The sequence below is a fragment of the Boleophthalmus pectinirostris genome, unplaced genomic scaffold (genome assembly GCF_026225935.1).
Source record: "Boleophthalmus pectinirostris isolate CB_2022bp ecotype Guang Dong unplaced genomic scaffold, ASM2622593v1 HiC_scaffold_20, whole genome shotgun sequence".
Taxonomy (NCBI): domain Eukaryota; kingdom Metazoa; phylum Chordata; class Actinopteri; order Gobiiformes; family Gobiidae; genus Boleophthalmus; species Boleophthalmus pectinirostris.
The window spans coordinates 30,200,487-30,226,567 of NW_026571153.1; the positions used below are offsets into that span (position 1 = coordinate 30,200,487).

The 26,081-nt window shown below is 38.9% G+C and overlaps 1 protein-coding gene across 1 annotated transcript in view; it reads left to right on the forward strand.

The window, feature by feature from the left end:
* Positions 1–26,081, forward strand: part of dnah2 (dynein, axonemal, heavy chain 2) — a 76,692-nt gene that overhangs the window by 18,874 nt on the left and 31,737 nt on the right. Inside the window, exons 24-51 of the mRNA XM_055156639.1 lie at positions 736–897; positions 1,592–1,695; positions 2,174–2,330; positions 2,415–2,494; positions 3,054–3,234; positions 3,994–4,132; positions 4,867–5,084; positions 5,537–5,629; positions 5,716–5,841; positions 6,972–7,082; positions 9,978–10,166; positions 10,498–10,601; positions 11,916–12,105; positions 13,073–13,253; positions 13,703–13,830; positions 14,642–14,794; positions 15,832–15,957; positions 16,519–16,737; positions 16,990–17,107; positions 17,267–17,403; positions 17,788–17,925; positions 18,688–18,846; positions 19,294–19,446; positions 19,553–19,644; positions 20,523–20,721; positions 23,184–23,408; positions 23,905–24,009; positions 24,382–24,570. Coding sequence (XP_055012614.1) covers positions 736–897; positions 1,592–1,695; positions 2,174–2,330; positions 2,415–2,494; positions 3,054–3,234; positions 3,994–4,132; positions 4,867–5,084; positions 5,537–5,629; positions 5,716–5,841; positions 6,972–7,082; positions 9,978–10,166; positions 10,498–10,601; positions 11,916–12,105; positions 13,073–13,253; positions 13,703–13,830; positions 14,642–14,794; positions 15,832–15,957; positions 16,519–16,737; positions 16,990–17,107; positions 17,267–17,403; positions 17,788–17,925; positions 18,688–18,846; positions 19,294–19,446; positions 19,553–19,644; positions 20,523–20,721; positions 23,184–23,408; positions 23,905–24,009; positions 24,382–24,570 — 4,176 coding nt within the window. The remainder of the gene's footprint in view (positions 1–735; positions 898–1,591; positions 1,696–2,173; positions 2,331–2,414; positions 2,495–3,053; positions 3,235–3,993; positions 4,133–4,866; positions 5,085–5,536; positions 5,630–5,715; positions 5,842–6,971; positions 7,083–9,977; positions 10,167–10,497; positions 10,602–11,915; positions 12,106–13,072; positions 13,254–13,702; positions 13,831–14,641; positions 14,795–15,831; positions 15,958–16,518; positions 16,738–16,989; positions 17,108–17,266; positions 17,404–17,787; positions 17,926–18,687; positions 18,847–19,293; positions 19,447–19,552; positions 19,645–20,522; positions 20,722–23,183; positions 23,409–23,904; positions 24,010–24,381; positions 24,571–26,081) is intronic.

The window sequence follows — 26,081 nt, forward strand, 5'->3', positions numbered from 1 at the left end:
TCTTTCTGTCATCAACTCCATTTCATTTCATAACAAAAAGAATTCCATACTGCCATTTTGGTTTGTTAATAAAGTTAGTCTCCAGTTCTATCAGAACTGCCGCTCTGCACGGAGCCAGGGAACAGGAGACGGGGAGCAAAAGTCCCCACAGTGGCGCTGGGTTAGCTGCGTGCTTTGATTGACAGCTCAGGGCTGTGACAGAGCAGAGGAGACTCATGTCTCGGATGGTTGGAGCTGCTCTCTTGGCAGCAGCGGTCAGAGGAGCTTTGTTTTCATTCAGAAATATCATTACATACTTGCAAATTTCATAGACATAGATACAAAAACATGGGTTTGTTTGTTCCAGTTATGGAACAATAAGGTAGGCCTATTTTACATTACGGTTGGCCACCCACAGTTAATGTTACCACATGGAGCTGGAGCCTCATACTTACTCAGACAAACTTCTGTCATAGCCACGACTAATGATGAGCACTATCACACAGTGTGCCTGTGTGACGTCATACGATTTAAATTTCTCACATCCAACAATCAGAGAATTTGTTATTCCTCACTTACCTTATGCATTCCAAGCATTATACTAATTCACCATGATGAGCTTTTTTTTATTTATCTGACTCTGAAACACTTAATAATTAGACACAGAAAGCACACAGCGGACTTATTTTGATCTTAAGATAATCATAATTTTTCGATTGCATCTACACTGTGTTGTATGTGCTTTGGCATGGCCAGGAGATAGACTACGTGCAGCAGGTGTGGGAGATCACAGACGACTGGAATGCCAAGTGGAACCTGTGGAAGGGCGAACAGTTCACCTCTCTTCAGACAGAGAGCATGGAGAGCACAGCACAGGACATGTACAAGAACCTCCATAAATTGCAGAGAGAACTCAAGGTCAGCCTTGAATCAGACTCGTGCATGCCTTCACTTTTGGTTGTTTGCATTTGATATATAAAAAAGGAAGACACTGAATATTGTTAATAAATACATAAAATATAGCTATGGATAGCACTGGACAATAAAAATGGAATCTTGATTGCAGCCCTGTGGCCAGAGGTGGGTAGTACTCAGTAAATTTACTCAGTTACATTTACTTTTGTAACTTTTATAGCAGCATACCTTTGCTCCTACTTGAGTAATATAATAGTACTGGTCTACAGGGGACAATAGCTTTATATTGACAATTCTTAATTACTTGAACATTTGTTTGTTGCACAGCTCCTTCAGATATTATTTTGCTTGTCTTATTTTTCTGTCTTATTTCATATTTTGTCCGTCCAAATATAACTTTATATTCAAAATGAGATGTTATGCCCTGATATTTATTCTTGAAATACTTTTTTACTCTTACTTGAGTAATATTATTTTGAATTATATGAGTACATTTTTTGGCTACTCTACCCACCTCTGTGTATAGTCAAATACACTTGACACTTTACCACCCTCTACAGATAGCTTTAATTACCTCTTAATGACTGTATAAAAGATACTAAAAAAAAGACACATGGTCAGATCAGTGTTGTGATCTGGCTCTGAGAACATCGCCATATGATTGTATTGGCATATCTGACAATGTGATACTTTGCAGCACAAGGACTGGAACATAGTGACCTTCTCCAAGAACAAGATCGAGCAGTTTAAGAAGATCATTACTCTTATTTCAGACCTCAGAAATCCGGCCATGAGAGACAGGTAACCAGGGCGTTATTAACTGTTATGTTATTTTAAAATGTCAGTGCAGCACATACCTAAGCACCAAGATAACAGCTTCAATTTGTATGTAACCCTGTTTGACCTTTATATGTTTTCACACATGGAACAGAAAGATTTTTTTCCTGTTGTTCATATTGTTACTATTTTGCTGTTGTGCTGAAGGCTGAAGAAGGTGTCAATCAGATTTAAACCTATTCCCCCAACCTGTGTGTAACTGCACTGACTTTCCTTTGAAGGACTAATTCTATTTATTACAAGAGAAAACAAAACACAAAACATAAAAAAGGATTATGCCGGTACGTGGATACTTTTGGAAAAATTGGCTCCTTATACAGTATGAAGGAGGATATACAGTATATAAACATTTATAAACCACTGCCCTAAATCTCTGATTTAGTAAAAATATGTCTTTGACAGTCCCTGATCTTCAGACCTTTTATGTTGGATGTGTTGTTAGACACTGGAAGCAGGTCCATGAGGAGCTGCAGTGTCAGTTTGACCACAACAGTCCAGAGTTCACCCTGGAGAAGATCATCTCCCTGCACTTTGATAAGTTTGACGACAAGATCTGTGAGATCTCTGGAGCTGCCACCAAGGAGCTTTCCATCGAGCAGGTCCTATTCTTACACTTTTGAGGATAAAAAAATATATCGTCAAAGATCAAGGTTCTTGTCTGTCTGACCTGTTGAAAACTGCAGGGTCTGGAAGCCATCTCAAAGACATGGGAGGAGACGTTCCTGGACATTACACCATACAAGGAGGGCTACTACCGGCTCAGGTAAGACTCACTGCAGAAGGTTAGTTTTTTAAAGAGCATCTCTATGTCATATAGATCTTTCCAGTTTTTGTAAACAGTGCGCCTGCTTTTCAAAGGCTGGTATCCTTCAGTAATGGTCACTAATAATCTAATGCATTTTCAAAGGCAGAGTTAGTGTTAGCCACCAAACATCAAAAACTCTGAAAACCAGGGCTGTTTTGGCGACTTATGCTCACCTCACTACACATAACAAACAAAAAATGACCAGATGTTTACCATTACTGACAAAGTTTATTCAAGACATGATTAGGGACAAATTAGTGTAAAAAAATAACTCAGAATCATTAAATATAATGTTAGGCTGGTTAAAACATAAATGTTTGACAATAACATTTTTATTTCATTTCATCAAGGACGAGAAATCCTACTTAAATTACTAAACTGGACTTGTATGTGCAACGATTCTTAAAAAAGGACCTTTTGATGAGATAGGCTTTAAGAGGACCATTACTATATTATTTTCTACATTTTATTGAGCATGAGAACTAAAATATTTACCAACCTTTCTCTGCTGTTGCAGAGGAACAGATGAAGTTTTCCAAGCACTGGAGGACAACCAGGTGATTCTGTCCACCATGAAGGCATCTCGTTTTGTCAAAGCATTTGAAAAAGAAGTGGACTTGTGGGAACGCCGCCTCACCCATATCGTGGAAGTCACCGACATGATACTGACTGTGCAGCGCCAGTGGATTTATCTGAAGGTATTTAGTGTGGGGCAGACTTAACAAGTGCATATTTTTCTACTGTTTTGGCTTCCATGCCACATGATTTAAAAAAAACATATTTACAGACATAACATAGACGTGATACACAATAAAGAGAAAACACATTACATCAAGTGTGAAACTGACAGGGCACATAAACAACACAAACTATACAATATACAGATACAATATACAATATATTATATAATATGTTAATACGCTACATTCTCAAACAATAATAGGTGACATGGTGAGTTAAATATGCAATTCTCAGTTAATACACCAAACAAATGTAATACCTTCAGATAAGATACATTTCATTGTCCCAGAGGGACATTTGTCAGGGGCTACAGTGCCATACAAAATAGATCACTTTTAGCAAATCAACTGTTGTTTATTTCAACAAGTAATCTACCATGATCAATCTAGTTGCTGTAGCCTCACTAGACATCATACAATTAGAGTTTTTTTGAGTAACTTGAAAACAAATAAATGTTGATAGCTACTGCTATGCCATTTTAAAAATCTTTTAAAAAAATTAGATTGTGAAGTGTAACCTTGAATTTTGTGAAAGAATTTGTGAGAGCACATGAAACCATTAGTATGAAAACTCTCAAAAAAACAAACCAAATGGATCCAGGCCAAAAAAAAGTGTTATCATCTGCTCTGACTTTGTGGTTACGGTGAGCTTTGGTGCATCTGAATTCTGAAGCATTTGTAAGTTCTCTCTGTTCTCTCTCTCTTCTTGCTGAACAGAATATTTTCCAAGGCAAAGACATCTGTGAGCAGCTTCCCTCTGAGTGTAAGGAATTCCAGAGCCTGAGTTTGAGCTGGAAGACCATAATGGGCCGTCTGCAGGAGAACCGCAATGCTCTGCAGGGAACACATCACCCGGGTATGACAGTAATAAGCACACAGCACATCCAAGCTATTTTTGTATTCTAATGGATTGGCACTCCACAGTCTAGAGTTGTTGATCGCAGGAAGGGTCTGCCCATTCCTGTCAGAGGAAAGAAAGGAATGACCATAGCAATTAACACTTTGAATAAAGTATTTGGTATTATTTAGTATTTATATTAGTATGTTGAATGGTGAGAAGTCTTCACAGTGGTGCCTAAAACAGGACCTTCAAGGTGCTGTATGTTAACCTTGTTCCATTAAAGTTAAAATGGGATAAACACCTCAACTCCTCCCACAACCATGTTTCAAATAGAGCTGCTAAACTGGACAGTACCTGGAGGACTAAAGGGGAGAGTGAGGGGGTGGAGGGGTGGGGTCTGGAGGACTAAAGGGGAGAGTGAGGGGGGTGGAGGGGTGGGGTCTGGAGGACTAAAGGGGAGAGTGAAGGGGTGGAGGGGTGGGGTCTGTAGGACTAAAGGGAGAGTGGGGGGGTGGATGGGTGGGGTGTGGAAGTAAAAGGAACAGTGTGATTGGTCTAACAGTATCCACACTTCAGACTCTGCCCCTACAGCCAGGTCTTGGCTGATTACAGCCAGGAAACACTTGGCTGTGATCAGGGTAGTGTTGCGTGATGTCTCTTGAAATTGCAGTGGCCATTGGAGGCAGCACACACCTTTTAAACCCACTTTATGATTAGTTCCCAGATGACCTTAGTGCCTTTGCTTTTAGGTCTGCTGGAAACTCTAACAGACATGTGTGGGCGGCTGGAGGACATCCAGAGGGCTCTGGACATGTACCTGGAGACCAAGAGGCAGATCTTCCCCAGGTTTTACTTCCTCTCCAATGACGATGTGGTGGAAATCCTGGGACAGTCGCAAAAACCTGAGGCCATGCAGCCACACCTCAAAAAGTGCTTCGACAACATCAAGAGCCTGAAGATGGAGAAGGCAAGAAGCTTTTCCAAAATCAATCAGCATTACACAAAACATGCAAAAGAATACAAATGTTGTCATGACTTCTATACTGACTGTACAAATGTTGATTGTTTATTAGATTTACTTACTTATTAAATATGAACCCATTTAAGATATTTCTGACCAGTTTATTTACATGTTTAATCTTAATTTACAGTGTTTTTCTTTTTTTGTTTGTTTGGTTTCATATCCATTTTAACTGGATGTTTAGCTCCTGAGATCTGACTAGATCAGGCTTCGACTAGCTGGTATTGCCACAAATTTGCTACAAATATAAGTGAGCTGTTCTTGAAGTTTTGTTTGTGTTGTGAGCAATGTTCAGTTTACTTTAGAATGATGGTGTTGTGAGGTTTTATTTACCTTATGATCAGTATTATTACACCTACAAACAACAGGACTTTATTTTTCCTTTTTCTCTTGTGTAGACAAACAACAAACTAGAAGCTCTGGGCATGTTCTCTGCTGATGGAGAGTACATCCCATTCGGTCGGCCTCAGTCCCTGGAAAAGCCTGTGGAGGTCAGTGTCAGCACCTTTACAATGATGAGAGCTCTGAGTGAATGTAACCTATGGCGGTGTAAACATGTGTCCTTGTGTGTCCGCAGCTGTGGCTCTGTGACATTGAGAGAGAGATGCGACTCACTCTGAAGGACAGCCTGGCTAACTGCCTCCTTGTCCTCAAGAGGATGTTAACTCAAAGGGACAAGTGGGTCAAAGAGTGGCCTGGACAGGTAAACTACTGCAGTCTAAGTCCTTATAATGTCAAAGCATTCACATTACTTGGGTTTATAGTATAGAGTCTTCCAATATTTAATAAGAGGGATTATGGGAAGTGGCAAGTAAAATGTCTATTGCAAAAGAAGGTTGACTTTTTTTTAGTGTCCAGACATTTTGCCACCCACACTTCCAAGTAGCTTCTTCAGTTGTAACGCAGCTCTGGTAAGGGACTGGCTTAAGGTGTATCTGTCATTAGTTCAGTTCACTGAACAACCGTGAGGTATGAGTCATATTTTGCATAGTTGTTCATGACCCTAATGAGTCACATAGTATACTCTGATTAGCCCTATTGTTTTCTTTTATATAGGGCTAAGCCAGTCCGTTACCAGAGTTGCACCAAAGCTGAAGAAGCTACTTGGATGATATTGATTATTACCTCCGCCAAGGAGGTTATGTTTTTGCCGGCGTTTGTCTGTTTGTTTGTTTGTCTGTTAGCAACATAACTCAAAAAGTTATGGACCGATTTTGATGAAATTTTCAGGATTTGTTGGAAGGGTTAGGGTTAGGGAAGGAAGAACTGATTTCATTTTGGGGGTGATCCGGAAGAAATCCTGGATTCTGGATCACTTTGAAATTTTAGTTAACATTGTGGTAAATGGGGCCAAAAATTTTGTTTCTCAATATCTCGGTTAATTATTGACCAAACCCCATGAAATTTGACTCAGGGATGGACAATGGGATCCTCTTTCATATTCCAAAGGCTGATCCGGATCTGATCCAGAAGACTGATTTTATCGCAATTTATATAAAAAATGGGGGTAGTCCTTGGCGGAGGTCTGCGCTCTCTGAGTGCTTTTCTAGTTTTAGTATATCTTGTCAGTATTACAAATCCAGCATAACATTTGTGCACAATGCACCAATACTGGCTAACTATTATTAATCATATGTGTTTGCACAATATGTGATGTGATAACAACAGGCACTAGCCAAATAGTAATTTATATATTTCTAAATAACTTTTTTCAAGTCAGATTTTACCAATGTAGTCCTAATGTATTTAACTCCTCCTAGTTTTATAAGTCAGTTCAGCTTTACTGAACTTTCTAAATAATAGATAAGTCATTGAATTTATGCAATTTGTTAGATGATCATCACGTCAAGTCAGATCCAGTGGACTGCTGATGTCACTGAAGCTCTCATCACCGAGAAAAAGCAAGCCGACAAGTCCTCTCTCAAGTCAATGAAGAGAAAACAGGTATAATGACTGACACCTCACTTAAGTTTAATATGCTCCCACACTGAAAAAATCACTTCTGGGGGTAGAATATAAAATATATTAAATCAGCTGTGGTAATTTTTGCACTGAAATAACATAATTACTCATGTAATCAAAGTATTGTGTTTAATGAGTAAATTCTACTATATAATCACCAAAGTCCTTCTAGATCACAGGTGTCAAACATGCGGCCCGGGGGCCAGATCCGGCCCTCCAATACTTTTAATCTGGCCCTCGTCTGATTTTCTAATAAAATATTTTAATTCAATTTTTTATTAAAATATTGTTAATTTTCTGTGGTGCTTATCATAGCAGCGTCTCCAGCGTCTCTGTACGTGGCCCCTCCCACCAGAACAGCACAAATGAAGACTTGTCTCTTTCCAAACGCTCTTAAAGGACGATCGTTTTGACTGTTGACCGTGACACCCTCATCAGCAAAATGTCAAAAATTAGAAAAGTGGAGGCGAGTGCAGGATTTTCCAAGAAAATTTTACTTATTCCTATATATACAAGTTAATGTTAAACAATTTCATGTTAAAACATTGTGTTAAAATTGTATTTTTCTTAAAGTTTCAGGTTGTTCATAATATTATAATATTTTGTAAAAGAAAGAGTTCATCATTTAAAAAATATTTCTGTATTAGATTTGTGTTTCTCTGCACAAATATTTGAACTTATTGTTATTTTTGGGGTTTATATGACATGAGTTTTCTGATCCGGACACTTTGGGATCAAAGTCAGTTGGATACGGCCCCCGGACCAAAATGAGTTTGACACCCCTGTTCTAGATAAAGAAAAATTACTTATTTTGGATTGGGGTGGCAGTGTAGCTCAGTTGGTAAAGCATTTGTCACTGATCTGAAGTTTGACGCTTCAAATTCCGCTCTTGGGAAACAGCATTGGACAGATTCACTGACCCACAGGTTGGCGGTGTAATTCCAGCTCCCACAGATGATTGCTGCTGTTGTGTTCTTGGACACTTAACCCACCTCACCTCCAGTGTCTGTACACTGGTGTGTAAATGTGTGTGTGAATGGATGAGTGGTTCCTTGTTGTAAAGTGTTTTGAGCCTTGAAGGTGGAAAATGTATAAAAGTGATCATTTACCATTTATTATACATCAGTAAATACTAAACATAATAATATTTGCTTAATTATTTCATCACAGCAATGCAATTAATGATGACAATATTTTAAATATTTGACTTATTTGCATAAATATGACTTCTTTAAAAAAAATTAGTAACAATTACTCAGGAAATTCATGACTGTTAATTGTGGTAGTGAGTACATTTTACTTAAAGGTTGTATGGAGGATTTTTTTGTTTCAAATTGTCAATGATAGCATTATAGAGATGCAGTAGCCTTGTAATTATGATGACCAAAAAAAAGAGAATAAAAATTCATCAACTCTGGACGTGGTGCCGCCAGCTAAACATTTGCCAATAGATAACGACACTGCCTCGTTATCTGTTAGCTGACAAGCTGTCAATCAAACTCCCTACGTTTCTAGCGTAACTGACTTGCCTGCGCGCCGCCGGTACGTGGTTTACGTAGGCCTGTCACGCAGTCCACAGACGCAAGCCGCACAGACGCTGTTTACTCCACCAACGCAACAGTTCTTAGCGGCTTTTTGACCTATATCTTCCTCGCAGTTCGCACAAAGTTTGTTGCAATGGCAGACAAGAATCCAAGAGCAGTTCGCCGCAAAAGAAAGTCAGTTTTTGAGATTTCTGAAAGAAGAAGACAAGGGGAAAAGCAGCGAAGCCAAACTAAGGTGATTCTTGAAGATTCATTCCAGCGATAGCGCAACTGAAGCAGACGCAGGGTCTAAAGACTGACGCACTGGTCGCCAAATTACTCCTGGACAGGTCACTTCTGCTTATTATGAAAACGTACTTTATTTCCAAGAGCTAGTCAAACGTTTTTCAGGACACGAAAGCAATATCCTATGTCTGAAAACGTAATTTTCAAGGCAAAGAAAGAGTCCGCTTGCTGCTGCGTGTTGTAGCTAGTTCATTCGCACTGAATCTCCGCGCAACCTTCTCTACACCCCTTTCCTGCTCCTCTCCCCGCTGCCCGATCCGCTCTTCCCCCTGCTCCTCACTTCTCCGGGCACGGAATCTCCGCGCACCGCTCCCCTCTCCTCTCTCCTCTCTCCTCTCCTCTCTCCCCGCTCCGCTCTTCTCCCTGCTCCTCACTTCTCGTCCGCGCACGAAATGTCCGCGCACCCGCTCCGCCCGCTCCTCACTTCTCCGCCTTGCCTTACCAACACTGTAGTTAGTTGTTTACAAGTCATGTGCAGCACACCGGCTGTAAACAAACCTGTTTCTGGCGTAAGGAGGAGGCGGGAGGAGACGTTTCTACGTAGGAGCTGTAGGGGAGGGGGGGTGGTTTCACACATGCGCAACATTTGAAAAAGGACAAACAGTCGCTGGATTTCTCGTTCCTTGGAAAATCCTCTATACAACCTTTAACACTGACAAGTTTATTGTAACTGATATTACAACAGTAAAATTTACTTGACAAGTATGAAAATTGTTACGAGTATTTATTAATTTCCAGTACATTTGAGGCTTAGTGGTATCAAGAACTATTTGACAATAGGTAGCGTTCACATGGTATCACAAAACAGATTTTAAATTTTTGTTTGTAATTTTTTTTCATAATAGCTTCACAAATTGGTGCCATTAGTCAACTCAGTCAAAGATGTGATTGTCAGCTGAAAAGACATTAATCCATAATATAAAATCTAATAAATCATAAGTAAATCTTTCATATAGGTCCCCTGCCCTTCATCTAAAAATATTATACTCTAGAACATGGATACAATCTATTAACCCTGATATTAAAAGGTATGTTATTTATTCTCCAGGTCTCCATGCTTCAAAGCTATTCTGAGCTGATCCGGAGGAACCTGTCCAAAGTGCTGCGCCTGAAAGTGGTTGCCCTGGTTACAATAGAAGTCCATGCTCGCGACGTCATTGACAAGCTGGCCAAAGCAGACTGCAGTGATGTCAACGCCTTTGAGTGGCTCTGCCAGCTGCGACTTTACTGGGAAACGGTAACTCTTTAGTCTTGTGTTTATTTGAAGCTTCCCACAGTCCTAGTATACAAAGTGCATTCAACTCGTGGATGAACTGTGTGCTTACACTCTGGACATTTCTGACACAACAGTGCAGAAATATGGAAAATAACAAACAAAACAAAGAAATATATTCCACTTGGGAAGGGTAGGGTGTTTAAATTCTTCCATATTTTATTTTCTATTTTCTGACACAAAACTTTTAAAACTTTTGAACTGAAACTAATGTGAAAAATGTAAATGTATGATTAAGGGGGAAAATCTTTTGTAGTATTGTATCTTATTATTTCCTCCCTTCTTCTTTCCCCAGGATGCGCAGGACTGCATCATTCGACAGACCAACGCATACTTCAGATACGGATATGAATATCTGGGAAACTCTGGACGTCTGGTTATCACTCCACTCACAGACAGGTCAGTCATTATTAATGCATCATCTATGAAAAATCACATTCCAGTGACTGATGTTTTTATTATTTCCACTACAAGGCTTTTTACTGTTGATAAATAACTTTAAAGTGTACAGTGTGTACAATTTTAAATTCCATTAAACACAATCTATATGTGTCTCCAGATATGAGGTAAACATGATCTGATGGTCAAAGCAATTATCCAATCAGAAAGCAGAATGAGCCTCACATGAGTCTCTCATTTGGGTTGCCAGTTTCAATGCTGAAGTCAGGGCAAACAAGAGGTTTTTTTTCCTTGGCAGGCCAAAATAAATGCACATTACCATGTTGAGGCCCAAAGCTAATGACAGTTCTTACGGAAATGTCTTCTGCAAAGAAATGTATAATTAAATCGTTAAAATTTCAGTACAAGATTGAACTGAAATAGAGTCTTCTTAAAGGGGCAGTCAGGAATTTTGGACATTTCCAGAGTGTTGGAGATGTGTGGAGACAATTTTTAAAATATTCCATCCAGTCCTTGTATTTGCAGAGGTCACTGGTGCTAGGCTAGTGCATGTCAATGGCCATAGTTAGCCTGCAACTAAAAACAGTCTTACCCAGTCCACAAAACACCCGAAGCAAAACTGATATTACGTCAGATTTCCCATGTAAATGTCTGTGTCGATAGAACAATTTTGGAAGTAATTTTAGAAAACCAACCTTGCATTTGAAGGATTTATGTCTGAGCAGCAGCAGTGAGTTGTACTTCCTGATAGAAAGCTTGGCAGTGGCGGACTGATATATGAGAAAATAGTCCCTCAATATGCGACGAGTCGTCCGATGCAAGGTTATTTTTATTTCAGTCATTTTTCTGTCAACACAGACATTTACATTGGCAGTCTGGTGTAATTATAAATAATAAATAATAATAAATTTGTTTCAGGTGTTTTGTGGAGTGGGTAAGACTGTTTTTAGTGGCAGGATAACTATGGCCATTGACATGCACTAGCCTAGCACCAGCGACCTCTGCAAATACAAGGACTGGATGGAATATTTTAAAAAGTGTCTCCACACGTCTCCAACACTCTGGCTCACTGGGAAATGAGGTCTTATGTCCAAAATTCCAGACTGTCCCTTTAAATCTGCAGGATTAGGCTCTTGCATCACAAGTACAGGTGTGATTGTAATAGTTATAGTTCTTTTGTAAGAGCACAGGCTACATACAGTTCCTTTAACATTACTAGATGACTTTTTTTAAAACCTTTTTCCACTTAATATTATTGTCAGCAGGGGTGCAGGAACAGTGTTGTGTCCACCATAACATTTTTTTTCCTGATAGGTGTTATATGACTCTGACCACTGCTTTGCACCTGCACCGTGGAGGCTCTCTTAAAGGCCCAGCCGGCACAGGCAAAACTGAGACCACCAAGGACCTGGGCAAAGCTCTGGGTCAGTATGTCATAGTGGTCAACTGCTCTGAAGGACTGGACTACAAATCTATGGGACGCATGTACTCTGGCCTGGCACAGGTGAGAGAGGGATAGCCATCACAAGGATTTCACCGTATCACTACTGTCACATTGTATGGCTGTCCATGATTTTAAGAAGAGTTTTGGTCACAGTCAAATTACTGTTGCATCTCAATGTTTTTATGGGGTTTTAGTTTGTATTAAACCTGCCTTACCTTAACAGTTCTCAAACCTTTCACACCAGTTACTAAGAGAATATTCGGATCTACATTACGATTAAAGGCGGTCTAAAAAGAGACTAAACCAGGTCTAAAATGAGACTAAAGATAAGGCAGTTGCACACGCTCCGCAGTTTGAGAAACACTGGTATACATCTTTACAAACTTTGCAAATTGCATTTTATTCCTTGATTTATTATTTTAATTTATGAGATCATATGAAAGTTTATTTAGAAATTCCACGGCCCTTGCCTGAGCAGCCCGTCCCGTCTACATCCTCTGTCCTACCTTGAGACTATCTAACCAGAGACGCTCATTTGTATCATATGTGTTTCGAATGCGGAAGATGTCTCCTCTCCAAAATCTGTAACTTCTTTTACTTGAGATAAATAGGAGTTTGGTGCTTTGATTGTTGTTTCTGCAAAAATCGGTGCAGTTTCTCAGTCTTTTATGGTTTATGTTTTTTTTCTTCTTTTTATGTGTAAGCAGCCATGTTTGTTTTTGACTCGCCCAGAGCAGGTGTCTCTCTGATTAGTTAATCCGCCTGTCAGTCACTCCCTCTGAAATCAGGGAGATGGGATATGGCTCCAGACCCATGCCCTACCTTGTCCAAGAAAACTCAAACAAGAGCATATGTAAAAACATAGTAGAACATAGTGAAAAACTGCATCCGTCCATTAACCTAAAGCTAAATATCTATCTTGACATTATATAAGAGAGGAAAATGGAAATCATGCATGTTCTCTTGAAGTTGAAGTGAATTTCTGTAAGCAAAGGATTCACTTTAAAGAGCACATGTCCATCTACAGACAGGAGCATGGGGCTGCTTCGATGAGTTCAACCGTATCAACATTGAGGTGCTGTCAGTGGTTGCTCAGCAGATCCTGTCCATTCTGTCTGCTTTGGCAGCCACACAGACCAACTTCATCTTTGAGGGTCAGAACATCAGGCTGGTGTCCACCTGTGGTATCTTCATCACTATGAACCCTGGTATGGATCGCGTTTAGACAATCATTTTGTGTTTGGTTTTATCACACGTGTTTGAGAAATCGTACATAATGAGAAAACTGCTTTTTTCAGGTATTTAGTATTAAACTAAACATACACAGAACATTTGTTTACTTTGTATTCAGTGTAAACTGCAATATTGACCTGAAACCACTTAATATGATAAACAGATCCACTGACTTCCTGTTCATAACTGACTCAGTGGTATTTCACTGTAGAGAGCAACACATTTTTTATGTGACATTGTGAACTTTACATGTATGACCTGGAGTCCGAATTTCTTGAATAATCAGAAGTACAAGAATCAAACAAAATACAAATGAAATACAACAGAAGTCTAAACACTAAACACAGTTGAATTAATTTCATTTAATTCATACTTTTACAAACATATAGAATTTTTGTAATTGGATTTAATTTGTAATTTTTAGGATATGCTGGGCGGACTGAGCTTCCCGACAACCTCAAGTCCATGTTCAGACCCATCTCCATGGTGGTGCCTGACTCCACCCTCATCGCTGAGATAATACTCTTTGGAGAGGGCTTTGACAACTGCAAGGTAAACTAAATATACATATTTATTACTGTGTAAATGAAGAATTAGCGTATATCTGCCTGACTTTGGGTTTATGGGTCAACTGAAGTAATCTGGCTACACAGTAAATTGCAATGTCTTTTTGAAAACTACAAATTTAATACTAGAATTATGAAACTTTAAAAGTTTATTAAAAGTGAATGAATCCAGAATAATATCTCTCTGTAGTTTTGATTCAGTCTGGTCCCCACGCCTCTGTTGCTCCTCAAGCCAAGTGTGATCGTCCAATCAGATTAGTTTTTTTCTGTGACACATTTGAAATGAATAAGCTCATGGGCAAAATCTGATTTATCTCAGATCAGAGTTTAGTGCTTCACTCATTAATTTAGCAGAAATCTGAAATGTTTTTCAGTTCCCTGTGATATTTTCTTCCTTTATTCTTTCGATATAAACCAACCATCTCTGAATGGCTAATCCATCTGTCAGTCATGCCCATCTGAAAATGGGGAGATTTACACACTCAAATCTTCATAAGTATTGAAGAATTGTGTATTCTGGACCCTAGGCAAACATACACCATTCAAATTTCAAATGAAATTCTTGTATATAGCCCACTTTGCCCAGAGGTATTTATATTTAAACTATATATTTACTTGTACATACACTTCGCTTTATTACAATTTTTTTTTTTCTCTGTCATTTTCTTGGAATGTGTGAGGTACTGTGCCCAAGTAATTGTGATCTAAGTCTAAGAAACAACTTGAAACAGACCGAGAGCATTTTAGTATGAATGAAACTGACTGGTTGACTACCTAACTCTGCGTTCCCTCTTCAGCTCCTGGCTAAGAAGGTCTTCATGCTGTACTCACTGGCCATGCAGCAGCTGTCCAAACAGGACCACTATGACTTTGGCCTCCGTGCCCTCACCTCTCTGCTGCGATACACTGGCAAGAAACGCCGCGCCTGTGACAATGTGCCCGATGAAGAGGTACCTCACCCTTTACTTATGCACATCTTCTACATAGTACTTACATCTGCATACAAATAATATAACGCTTTGAATAGATGAGACTGATTAGTTGATATTTTTAGAGGCTGCACTTGTTTCCATACATTATATGATAGTGGGCTACAGAAATAAGATTCTCTAATTGATATATTGCACTGACATCATGCTGGGGTGGTTCTACATATATGTCTAGCAAAGCTCAGATTAAAGTGCCTATTATAAATTGGACTTTGAGTTTTACCAAAACAAAAAAAAATGGCAAAAATAAACAAACAAACAAACATTTGACATTTTTTTTAGATTTTAAATGTTATTTTTGGTTGGAAATCATGACATTACACTACAGAATTCTAGCAACCATGTTGTACACTGGGCTAAAACTCCTCTAAAAAACAACAAAAACACCTTTATTTTTTGAAATCACGTTTAAGGTATCAGAAAAAATGTGTTTCTTGTGTGTAAATTCTGCCTAATTTTTGTAGAAAATTCTCCCAATGTCATCAACATAGATTTCTCTACTTCTTGTAATTTTCAACTTATTTTTCAACTTTTGCAAATTACTTCTTAGTTGGTGTAAAAATATGATTTATATTTGCAACAGGTACGACCGTACCAAATGAAGTACAAATTAGAAAATGATCAAAACCTGTCATACACACTTTGAAATCTAACATGAGCAATAGAGCTTCAGACAGAGCAGTGCCTCAAGTTAGCTTCACCCACAGAGAATGGTGATTACATTAGCTGCAAAGTATCAGTAAGATAACTAAATCTGATTCCACTGGCAGAAACTTACATCGCTGGTGAGAGCTGCCTGCTGATTGCAACAGTCCTGCTTTTTTCACTCTTATGTTCAAGCATTTTGCTTTTTATGTGTTTTTTTTATGTAAATAATTGTGTAAATATTTTTTGCAGACAGTTTTTGTCTTTGTTTTTGACTGCATTTTTTTCTTCTGCTATTCTTGTATTTGCATTACAACACAGACATTTCATGACAAGTTTCTTATCGTCATCAGGTGCTGCTAATGGCTATGAAAGATATGAACATAGCTAAACTGACATCTACAGACCTGCCCTTGTTCAGTGGCATTATTCAGGACCTGTTCCCTGCTGTGGAAACACCTGTTACTGACTACGGAAAGGTATGAGCCTGTACAGCTGTTTTATTTTCCACACATTTTATACACACAATGGTTGTCATTTGATATACATAGTGGTTCTGACAGACAGGACAGAATGGAAGATACAGTACAGCCTCAGTATGATTTTTAGCCCAGAAATAGACTGAATGAAAAGCATGTTTTTGCATTTTTTTCAGTGGGCTTGCATTTCCACAAACTTGACTCTTATGTGGCGTAGAGGAGGGCCTTATCTTGCGTGTCTCCATGGAAATGTTTTTTCTTTGGCTATAATATATCTATTTCCATGAAGAATGTTCCAAAGTGGTTTTAAATTGCTTTATCTGTGGAATCATGTGGTGATGTTCCACCTCCAGAAAATGACATAGTGTTGCTTTAATGTAGTTCTAAATTGTTTGCAGAGCAGCTGGTGTTTGGTGTAGTCTTTGGTGTGGATTTAAATAACTCATTGAAATGATAGAAATGTAGTTTGGATCACGAATTGTGAGATTTGAAAACCAGATATTTTGTATGTTAAACTGTTATTCTTTTCATTAAATGAATGTTGTCATTTTTGTGGTGCAGCTGAAAGAGGCCATAGCCATAGAGCTGCGTCAGTGTGGACTACAGGTGACTCCCTTCACCATGACCAAAGTGATCCAGCTGTATGAGACCAAGAACTCCAGGCACTCGTCCATGCTGGTGGGCAAGACCGGCAGTGGCAAGACAGTCACCTGGAGGGTCCTACAGCGCGCCCTCACTGCCCTCTGCCAGACGCAGGTCCCAGGCTATCAGGCTGTGCAGGTCAGCCTGGGGTCTCATATTATCTGTTTGATGTTTTACTGAAAGGACAAGAAAAGCCAAACAATTTTTAAGGTCTGTTATATTAAAAGGTCAAATTAAAACAGCTGGAAAAATTGCAACTTAGTCCAGCTGTTTTAGTTTTATTTTTTGATATATTAACGGACCCCCAAACAGAAAGTTACATAGTGCACATTTAAGTTGTGAATACTTGAAATAGTGTGTGTTGTTCATTGTTTGTTTGCCTGAGCACAGGATTACCCTCTGAATCCAAAGTCTGTCAGTCTGGGAGAGCTGTACGGAGAGAACAACCTGTCCACTAATGAGTGGAGCGACGGGATACTCTCGTCTCTCATGAGGACGGCCTGTGCAGGTGCAACAACAACTGCATGACAGATGCAATTTCACAAGATTCTACTTCTTTTTCTTCTTCTTCTTCATCTTCTTCTTCTTCTTCTTCTTCTTATTATTATTATTATTATTATTAGTATTGTTATTATTGTTATTACTATTATTACCACTAAACGTCCAGATGAGAAACCAGACGAGAAGTGGATAGTGTTCGATGGGCCTGTGGACACTCTGTGGATTGAGAGTATGAACTCAGTTATGGACGACAATAAGGTGCTGACGCTCATCAACGGTGAGAGGATATCAATGCCTGAACAGGTCAGTACATGTTCCTCTAGTCTAAAGATAATTCTAGGTAAGTCCCAGGCCTGTTCAAGTTGTGGCCCGTGGGCAAAACCCAGTCTTCCAAGTGATCTGATCTTGTCAATTTCCCAAATATTAAAAGTATATTTCTTTTGTTTCCTGGTTTAGTCCTGGTTGAATTCTGGGTTCGTTCTGTTTTAGTCATGGTTTAGTTCTAATTCAATTATGGCTTCGTCCTGGTTTAGACGTGCCACTGGACTAGAGTAATTGTGGTTCAGTACTGGTTTGGATTTTATTGAGCAATATTGATGAAGCCTTTTGTATTTTATTTTGAATATATTATCATTGTTCAAACAGATCTAGATATTTGTGTGAATTCATCTTGTAACGTCTCCACAGGTGTCTCTGCTGTTTGAGGTGGAAAATTTGGCCCAGGCCTCACCAGCTACGGTGTCCCGCTGTGGGATGGTCTACAATGACTACGTGGACCTGGGATGGAAGCCTTTTGTCCAGTCCTGGCTGGACAAGCGCAAGAAGGTCTCACACTAATGATACTCACAAATATTTCTGTGATGTCACTGTTTTAATATAAAAATGTTTTCTTTAATCATAATGAAGCACCGTAACAATCTGACCTGAAATGCATGTTATTAAAAAGTCATTACATTTATTTTGACAAAATCTAAGATTGAATTGAAATGAAACACATATTAATTCCATTCTGCTTCTTGTTCAATTGATGGGCCTCAGATGACATCACATTATTCAACAGGACAATAATATTTAATACAGATAGGGGATACTAAAATGAACATTAAATTGTCATGTTTTTGATCTAATAACTATAGGAATGATCCGGTTCAACATTTGGGTATTTTATGACAAAATATAATTTAATCAATTGATACTTTGCAGTGACACCAGACTGATGGTGTTCTACATGTATCTTTATTGGTGGAATGTTCAGCAGTTACCATTGAGACACAATGCACACATTAGCACACTGTCAAAAAATTTTGAGGTAGTCTGAAAACTCAAAAGAAAAAAGAAAAAAAACAAACAAAATGGATTTAAAGAGCACATTTTCGGGCGCCTGTGATCAATACAGGCATTCATAGTCCTGTTTAGATGAGTGAAAAACGGTGAGAGTGACTAACTGAAAACTGCCCCATGTCATAGTCTAGAATCTGAAAATCCAGTTGAATCAGGGTATGAAAATGACAATAAAAACACATCATATGACATGCTGATATTGGCTAGGCATAAAGCCTGAACTGACTTGACTTTGTTTGTTCTCAGGCTGAAGTGGAACATCTGAAACCCTTGTTTGACAAATATGTTGATCCCACACTGCTCTTCAAGAAGAAGCAGTGCAAAGAGCTGATTCCCATCACTGAGCTCAACGGAGTCATCTCCCTGTGTCGCCTCTACGACTGTTTGGCCACGCCACAAAATGGAGTATGGCACACAAGATAATTGATGCTTTGCAGTGACATCAAGCTGAATGTTAAGCAGTTATCATGGTGACACAATGAAAAAAAACAGTCAAATAAGGAGTCTGAAACTCAAGAAAAATGCAAAATGGATTTTAACAACAAATGACAGTGAGCCTGTATGGGTGTTTATGGTCCCTTTTAGGAGTTTGATTTTCAACAAGGAGTGACTAACTGAAGAACAACTGGCTAATGATAGCTAGCTTGTGACTGTAATTTTATTTGAGCAGGATATCTTTAAGAGTACAAAATGAGCTCACCTGTTGTAGTTGTAGCTAAAGCAGTTCTTAAAGCTCAGATTTGTCTAACTAAGCACCTCCCCCAATGAGTCGCCAGCTGCAAAGTGTCAATAGACTGTACTACCTGTATGTCTAAGAATACTAGTTTGATGGGGTTTTTTTTGTTTTTTCAGATAAATCTTTCTGACACAGAAAACTTGGAGCGCATGGTAGAGCTGTGGTTCATTTTCAGTGTCATCTGGTCCATCTGCGCCTCAGTCAATGAGGACGGACGCAAGAAGATGGACAACTTTCTGAGGGAGCTGGAGGGCACCTTCCCCATTAAGGTGCTCTGCTCTAGTTGTGTCAATTCTCCAGAGTCTTTGAGATTTGTTAAGTGAAGCCAAACCAATATTTCACTTAAAAATAACAGCCACTCTTGGAATGTTCTAGGACACAGTTTACGAGTACTGTGTGGACATCAAAAACAGAGCATGGATTCCTTTTGAAGAAAGGCTCACTAAAGGATGGAGATACAATGCAAAGTAAGGTGCCCTCCACATAAACATGTTAATCATTCACAAATCTTATACCTAGTGGGGTCTATAGCCCCATATTTCGCCCCATTTCCAGCAGCCCAGCTGTGCTTTATTTGGTTCTACATTTTAGATTACGCGTTTAAAGCTGGGGCACCTGATTTTAAAACATGAAAAGACGAAGTAGGTTACAGCTCCCTAACTTGTTCCTATTAAAGTGAAGCAGGGTGGACCATCCTTAAACACTCATCAGCTCTCATCCCAATGCAGCGTACTGTGACTCATAAGGCTCTCCCGTACAATTTGCAATAGATAAAAGGCTTTCTAATTAGATGAACACAATGTATTGTAGGCTTGATGTATACATTCTTGTACAAATGTATGATGAAAAACATTGGCTTTAAGTCACACTTTCTTTTTTCCAGTGATGAGCAATGCTTGATTTTTTTCCTTTCCAATGCTGATTGACACATAGTAAAGACTGTTATTTGTTCTCATAATACAATTCATGGTAAATTATGCCATAATGTAAATTATTGCTATTTTGTGCCACTTAAGCAGCACACCAGCATAGCAAAACAACAGAGCTGGGTTCCTCAGTGCACATTTGAATACTTCAGTAGAATTAATCATACTTTGTTACTAAGTTCTATACCTTTACTACATAGGTATTGGTATTATTAACATATTGGTGCCACAGTTAAGATCTGCTGGCATTAAATGTTACTTTGCTATTCATTCACTCATCGCATTTTGACCTTTCAACTTTAGACCCTTACTGATTTTGAGATATTTATGTGCATTCACCTTTTATTATATGAATAGTACATTTATTTGATGGTTGGTCACATACTCCTCTTCATGTTGTTGTTTGTGTATTTCTCCAGTGCTCCTTTCTATAAGATCATGGTGCCCACGGTGGACACAGTGAGATACAATTTCCTAGTGAAGGCTCTAGTGATGGGGCAGTACCCGGTGTTGCTCTCTGGGCCTGTGGGCACCGGGAAGACCTCTGTGGCCCAGAGCATCCTGCAGGGCTTAGACAGCTTCAAGTGGGCCACCCTCACCATCAACATGTCCTCACAGGTCACACTGCATCGACTCTGCTCGCACACATGTACTCTTCATACAGTCATCAGAAAAAGTCACTATCATTTAATCCAGTGTAATATTTTTGGAAATGGAAAATATGTCTTTAAAGGGCCCATATTACACAATTTTCTGATCTATGATATAATGTAGTTTCCTCATCACAAACATATGTGGATTTGTACAAAGATGCAAAAAACCCAAGGCACTCACTGGTTGAAATAAAATGCCTTTATTAGTTTACCGCATGTCTTAATGGACAACTTACAAAGTCCCGACGCGTTTCAGCCTATGGCTTTCCTCAGGGGACAAACAGAATTGAGAGCAAACCATGTGAATTAAATACAAAACTAGAAAAGCACTCAGAGAGCGCAGACCTCCGCCAAGGACTACCCCCATTTTTTATATAAATTGCGATAAAATCAGTCTTCTGGATCAGATCCGGATCAGCCTTTGGAATATGAAAGAGGATCCCATTGTCCGTCCCTGAATCAAATTTCATGGGGTTTGGTCAATAATTAACCGAGATATTGAGAAACAAAATTTTTGGCCCCATTTAGCACAATGTTAACTAAGATTTCAAAGTGATCCAGAATCCAGGATTTCTTCCAGATCACCCCCAAAATGAAATCAGTTCTTCCTTTTCTCATTTCCAACAAATCCTGAAAATTTCATCAAAATCGGTCCATAACTTTTTGAGTTATGTTGCTAACAGCCAAACAAACAAACAAACAAACAGACAAACGCCGGCAAAAACATAACCTCCTTGGCGGAGGTAAAAACCCACCAATAGGGCTGCTCCACCTGGAAGAGGAGGAGTGGAGACTCACCTGTGGACACCACCTAATAATGCCACAAGATGGCAGTGTTAAAACAGTGGGAAATCATAGGGTATATAAAAAAAATATGTGGATTTGTGTTTTGTTTCATTCACACATGTGTAACACACAAACCCTGTAGATTTGGGCTGAGGGAATACCGTAAAATCCGGACTATTGAGCGCACCTGAATAGACGCTGCAAATGTTAAAAAAATTTAAAAACTGTACATATATAGACCACACCTGATAGCTGCAGCTGTCCAAGTCTTCAAGAATGTTATTAAGTTCGGCCGTCTGCTTTTATCACCTCTGAAAGCTTTTGTCGTCTTTTTGCATTGAGTCAGTTCGTCACGCTGTCGTCGCCAAAATCTCACCATCGACTCACTGATGCTGAGCTCACGTGCAGCGGCTCTATTTCCTTCTTCCACAGCCACATCAATCACCGTTAACTTAAAAGTTGCATCATCTGCATTTCTTTGTGTCTTTTCAAAAAGGAGGGTGTGTGTATGAAGCGCAAAATAACTGTTCGATATACAATCAAACGAGCGTCTTTCTGGGAGCATCAGCCCCGTCTCTCCCCGCGCATGTCTCCTGCAAAAAGTCCTGTCTGTATCATGTCATGCCTTGTAAGATTTCAGCAGATTTCAGACTCTCTCAGGAGCAGGGTTAGTTCTATCCATCAGGTATGAGTGGATGTTCGGCTGCTGAAGTTTAACACGTTTCTTCTCGTCATTTACACATACAGGTAAGACGTATCCCCCTCACTAATGTTCATTTAGCATCGTAACTTTATCACACACCGATAAACTGTTTGAGTGTGCTGACAATATCTCGAGCTAGTGTAGCAACTTCATGTTAACCCTAGATCCATGTGTAAATCACACATCTGCTGTGTTACAAAACCATAAGCCGTATATATATGAATGGACAATGTACCAAACAAGGAATTCATCCATATATTAGCCGCATAGTTTTATTAGCCGCAGGGTTCAAAGTGTGAGAAAAAAGTAACAGCCTATAGTTCGGAATTTACAGTACATGCATGATAGAGGAAGTGATCCACTGTGTTTTTATATTCCATATGCCTTTTCTAGAATCATTTTAATCATTTCAGCCCTGGAATTGCTAATCTCTACTAAAGAAAAGGTGAAAGGAGCTGTTCACTTGAAAACTATCACTTCATGACATCACAAGGTGGAACAGAGCAATTTTTTAAATAAAAAAGGGTTACGCAAACATGTGTGAAAAAAACAAAACACATCTGCAGGTCTGTTTTTGCGAAGGTAATAGTGTTCTAACATGGCTTAAAGCTCACAAGAGGCAATATTTTGTAATATAGGGCCTTTAAAATACGGATATGATAATATATTGATAATTGTTCAAATCAAATGAAGCTTTATTTATAAAGCGCCTTTCATACATACATATCTCATAATAAACACTCCCATATTTGATTTGTGGTTTATATGTCATTTAAATAATCTTAAATGTCCAGAAATCTGATTATAATTAGATTTTGGTGGATAGGGAAGATGTATTGAAAATTCATACCAGTATTTTGCTCACTGTATAGCAATGTTTTTTTTTTTTATATTGAGGTTGATGATATTATATCTATTTATATTATTTCTATTATTAGACCACTTCCAGTAACATCCAGTCGATAATCGAGAGCCGTCTGGAGAAGAGGACAAAGAGTGTGTTTATGCCAGTGGGGGGTAAACATCTGCTGTGCTTTTTGGATGACCTGAACATGCCGGCCTTGGACCCTTTTGGCTCTCAGCCCCCTCTGGAGCTGCTGCGCCACTGGATTGACTACAGTTTCTGGTACGATCGCCAGAAGCAGACACACAAGGTGGTCAAGGTGAGCCACACAGTGCTACTATAGGAGGGGTGTCCAAACTTTTTTCACCAAGGACAACATATAGAAGCATATTCATAATGGATGGCTGCAGACTGGTGGCCAAAACAGTGAGGCTTTCAGATAGATGCATTTTACACAGGTTTGACAGAGCCACAACACCTTTAAAAAAGTTTTAGAACACTTATTTTAGCTCATATCATAATGCAGTAAGGTGTTGTGATAGAAATGCCTTAATTAGGAGTAAAAAAAAAAAAAAGTTTTGCTTATAATTATTCGGGCCAATTCAGTGGGTTCCCTGTAGGCTAGAAAAATTTGGTCTGAGGCTGCATTTGGCTCCTAGGCCATAGTTTGGACACCCCTGAACAATATTGTCTTATCTGTTCATGTCAAATTTGATCTGTTCATATAGGAATAATTGAGAATATGATAGGTAGATAAAGAATGTTACCATTGTAAATAACAGGAAGTACACACTTACACTATCTCCTCTGTTCAGGGCATGTTCCTGCTGGCTTCCATGGGGCCTCCTGGTGGGGGCAGGAATCAGATCTCCAGCCGTCTGCAGAGTCGCTTCAACCTAATCAACTTGACCTTCCCCAGTGTAAGATCACACAACACACATTTGATATCTGACCATTTTTATCTCATTCTTTTTTTCTTTTACTGGTTTCCTTCTTAAAGGAGGTATATAAAGTCACTGTGTTTTCTAAAAATATGTCTGAATATACTATAAGTAGTACATATAATTAGTTTCAGCAGTTGCAAACCTTTAAAAAATTTAAACATAAAAAAATCCTTAATACACTAAGAATAATCCCTAACACTCTAACATTATAATCACTAACCTACAGAGTGTTAACATGTGTTCAGAAAGCATTAACCCCACTAAACAAGGTAAAAAAAACAAACATAAAATGTCCTCTTAGTTTTGGTACATTTGAGGATTGCCCAAATGCATTTTCCACATTTCCAGGAATGCCAGATTATGCGTATCTACGGCACCATGATCACCCAGAAGCTGCAGGAGTTTATGGAGGATATGAAGCCCATTGGAGCTGTGCTGACCCAGGCCACCATCGAGCTGTACCACTCTGTGTCCTCCAAGTTCCTCCCCACACCAGCCAAGATCCACTACCTCTTCAACCTCAGGGACATCTCCAAGGTAAACCACAGTGCCTCCTTCACTAGCCTGGAAAACTGTATTGATATTTTTGCTGTGACATCACTCTGGGGGTGTTCTACATGCATATCTGTGGTGGAATATTCAGCAGTTACCATGGAGACACAATGCACATATAGCAAACTGTCAAAAAAGGTTTAAAATAATCAAAATTGAAAACTTTAGACAAATACAAAATGGATTTAAACAACGCATTTTTAGGAGCCTGTGATCAATACAAGTATTCGTGATCCTGTTGAGGTATTTGATTTTCAATAAAAAGGTGAGAGTGACTAACTAAACAAACTGCCAGCTTGTGACTGTAATTTTATCTGTGAAAGACTTGGTTAACAGCACAAATTAACTTGCCTGTTGTAGTTCCAAATAAGTCAGTTCTTTCTGGTCAGATTGTGTTAAAATAAAGATCAGATTAAAGTTTAATGGAGCTCTGACAGAGTAGTGCCTTCAGTTAGTTCAGGGCAGCCGCGGGGTCTTAAAAGTTTTAAAAAGGTCTTAAATTTCATGTTCCTAAATTAAGGCCTTAAAAGTCCAAGTCTTATTTTTTTCACAAAGGTCTTAAACTTCATTAGCCTACTTTTTGTATACTCAACAAGACTGCAGTGCAATGTTAAACAGAGGGAGGGAAAAAAAGAACAACGTGAAATCTCATAATGTGAATGAACATCTAATTTGGAGTATGCGCAATACTTTGTGCAATACTTGTGTATGTGCAATATTTTGGTTTCTGGCGCCAGTGACAATGAGTAAATCATCAGTAGAGAGGAGGAAGATGTTGGATGGATCATGGGGAAGTGCAGATTTAATCCACAGTGACTCTTAGATTCTAGATACAGTACTGTAGTTGGTTGGTCTTTATTAGAATTGGATCTGGTGTTTTTTTGCCCATATAATGAGCACGATGTTGGTCTTAATTTTCATTTAAGAGGTCTTAAACAGGTCTTAATAAAAGTCTTAAATTTGGGGTAGTCAAACCTGGGGATACCCTGTAGTTGTTCATGATATTAACTGCAAACTATCAATATTCTTTACAAAGGATGCTATTTTAATGTCATGTTCTGTGCTTATTGGCCATTTTTGTTTTTCCTACAAATGGGCTGTGTTCAGTTAATTCATGTCGGGTTTCTATTCCTTAGAACAGACAAATTTGGTCCGCGATAGAATAATATTTGTCTCGCGAGATCATATCAAACTACATACTGCTACATAGGTCTCCATGAACAGTTCATAGTCAAGGTCAGTTAAATACAATCAATAAATGAACCTGCCAAGGGACTACAGGTGGAAATTAGCACTGATGCTACAACCTGATGTACAATGCATCTCTCCTGTTAAGGTAAATGCAAAAATTGTGCGCTGTCCCTGTCTCAAATAAATAAATAAATAAATAAATATGAGCTGCCCACCGGCTACATATAGGCTATAGAGACATTATTTATTTAAAATTTTGTTATTCTTTTATATTCTGCTTGTTCTGGATTCAATGTTCAAGCAAA